The sequence below is a fragment of the Ylistrum balloti genome, unplaced genomic scaffold (assembly GCF_031769215.1).
Source record: "Ylistrum balloti isolate Yb309-2 unplaced genomic scaffold, AGI_CSIRO_Ybal_v1 Utg373380, whole genome shotgun sequence".
NCBI classification, from domain to species: Eukaryota; Metazoa; Mollusca; class Bivalvia; order Pectinida; family Pectinidae; genus Ylistrum; species Ylistrum balloti.
Window position 1 is genome coordinate 59673 of NW_026783221.1, and position 2627 is coordinate 62299.

The window sequence follows — 2627 nt, forward strand, 5'->3', positions numbered from 1 at the left end:
AATGTGTACTCAAAATTTAATGTTAAATGTAATCTCGTGATACAGCTGGACAAAATGGCCTCTCCGTAACACATTGAGGGCTGGAATCAGTTTCTAGCCGATATAGTGCATTACTGTTGTTGTATATAAATGCTGTGTATTAATCCAAATTCAGATGTGCTGTGTTTACATTCATTATATCATATTGATTGTTTTCATTAAAAAAACTTGTTTTAATAATTTGTCACAATATGTGTAGATAGTAGACAGATTTTTCTAGAAAGCTCGGTTAATAGAATGACCTGTGTGCTTCCGGAAGTTTCTAAATCTAGAAAGCTCGGTTATTAGAATTACTTTTATGTTTCCGGATGTTTCTAAAGACAAATGTAAACAAGCTAGGTACCTGCCAGTCTAGAATTATCTAGAAAGGAACTTTCTAGAAACCTTTAGTGTATATAAACCTGATGGAACTGAGCCTGAGCTGCCTTTTGAAGTATTAACGCCTTGGGTGAGCTAAATTTGAGACTTCAGTCTGTGAAGTGTGGAGTTTTACAGTGATTTAGTGATAGTGCCATGTGGACTTGAACTTATATATACCCAGTGAGGAAACAATTCTTGGAGTATTCTTCAGATAGCCTGTTTTCTGAACAATCTATGAATTCCTCTTGATTTGGAGGATTTCCACAAAAAGATAAGTTCTGACTTTTGATTAATTAGTAACTAGCTCTGTACACCATCGCAATATTTGTAATTCGACTGTATCTAGCTGTTTGGTTTTCTTTGCTGTACGTTAATTTCATTACTGTGCATACGTAAGTAAAATTTCTGTTTTAAACAACATTTATGTTCAAATTATAGTTTTAAATAGATTACGTGAGGTCAGTAGGCTTCCTGCAAGACGCCGTGTCGCCTGTTCCTCTAACCCAGACCGATACATCCTCATAAATATTTTTCAGGATTATGTAGTCTTCTACATATCTCACAGAATGGTTTCGATCCCCAGTTATCGTTGTACTTTGTCTGGTATCGATTTCGATTTTCGAATAAACGAGTGAAAGCTGTTTTATCAGTTTTCATCTTAACTAAGTATTTAGATAAATCTGTAGCATCTTTAAATCTAGAGCTGTCGATAAAAGTATCCGGAGGGAGGTACATAGAATAGTTTGCTCCCCCGCGAACAACAGGAACCAACGAATGCGTTTTGAAGACTTTAAAAGCTTTCTCTGTCATATAATCGCGACAAAGAGAGTTTTCAAAGGACAGGTAGTAGCGTGTATCCTTCTCTACATTATGTAGGCAGTTTTCACCCCAATTAGCCGCTCGCCCCTTTTCTTTACACCTCAGATTTCCACATCGGCCATAAATGCTTACATCCATGTGTTTCTGCAGTACTTTCACATATGTCTCCCGCCTTCCGTGTGTATTACAATTACCGACGAACCAGGCTGCGGTCATATTTTTTCGAATGGACAGTTCACCTATATCAGTTGCATTTCTGTTTCTAGAGTTTAAATGTTTGCTCTCGAATGAGCCATACCGAGACAATATGTCGGAGTCTCGACGGTAATTAATTGTCCAATTGAACACCCGCTGCCATCTCTTCAAATTATGACTTATAGGTGGCGGTTCTACGCCGTAATAAACCCATACTTGACCGCGAGATTTAGCAGGAACATTTCCTCCCAAGTATGGAGTGTGGAATATCACGGCATTCTGAGAAGCCATCTTTGATTTATCTGTTGTCAACTCACATTTGTAGTCACAGTCATTGAACATTTCCAAACCTCCCGACAGTGGAACATTCCAATATAGGACGTATTTAACAGTTTCTGTTGTAAGATTGGTGTCATTCTTTTCCGAACTGTACCCGATATATCTAAAGCCTACTTCAGCTGGTATCAGTGAAATCCAGGATCGTTTCTGTGCGTCAATGTAGAAGAAGCCAATAAACCCGATCAGGACAAACAATGACAGCCCATAATACAGAACATACTTTCTGGTCTGTGAAAGAAAAGAAGATGATGATTAGTCACAACATATCACACATTACCAATGATTATTTATCTTCGATATGTCATGTGGACACTGGGGTCTCTAAAAGTGTAATTCAGGGGGTGTCTAAACACAATCGACATTTTGCATTTTCTGGTCCATATTGCCAATGAAAGCTATTTTCACATTAAAATAACTTCGTTTAGCCAATAAAATTCAGAATTTATGTATAGGTAGTAAGATGATCTTATCCGAGTTTATCTATACTAATCCAGTTAGGAGAACTCGGATAGAACATGGTAAAAATAACTAATATTACTAACGTAAGCTTTCGCTAAGACATTCGACATAAATACATACAATATATGTTTGTAAGTAGGACAGCTCCTCCATGTGTCTCTAGAAGTAATTATAATAATTTCTGTGTTGCATATATGTACGTGTATGGTTATGTGTTGCATATATGTACGTGTATGGTTATGTGTTGCATATATGTACGTGTATGGTTATGTGTTGCATACATGTACGTGTATGGTTATATGTTGCATATATGTACGTGTATGGTTGCATTATGTGTTGCATATATGTACGTGTATGGTTATGTGTTGCATATATGTACGTGTATGGTTATGTGTTGCATATATGTACGTGTATGG

General features: G+C 36.9%; 1 protein-coding gene across 1 annotated transcript; it reads right to left on the bottom strand.

The window, feature by feature from the left end:
• Positions 1–918: 918 nt before the first annotated feature.
• On the bottom strand, positions 919–1980 carry LOC132564971 (alpha-(1,3)-fucosyltransferase C-like; the record flags this gene model as incomplete). Its single annotated transcript, XM_060229575.1, has 1 exon — positions 919–1980. A coding segment is annotated over one exon (1062 nt), but the record flags the coding sequence as incomplete, so codon positions are not given.
• Positions 1981–2627: the final 647 nt, after the last annotated feature.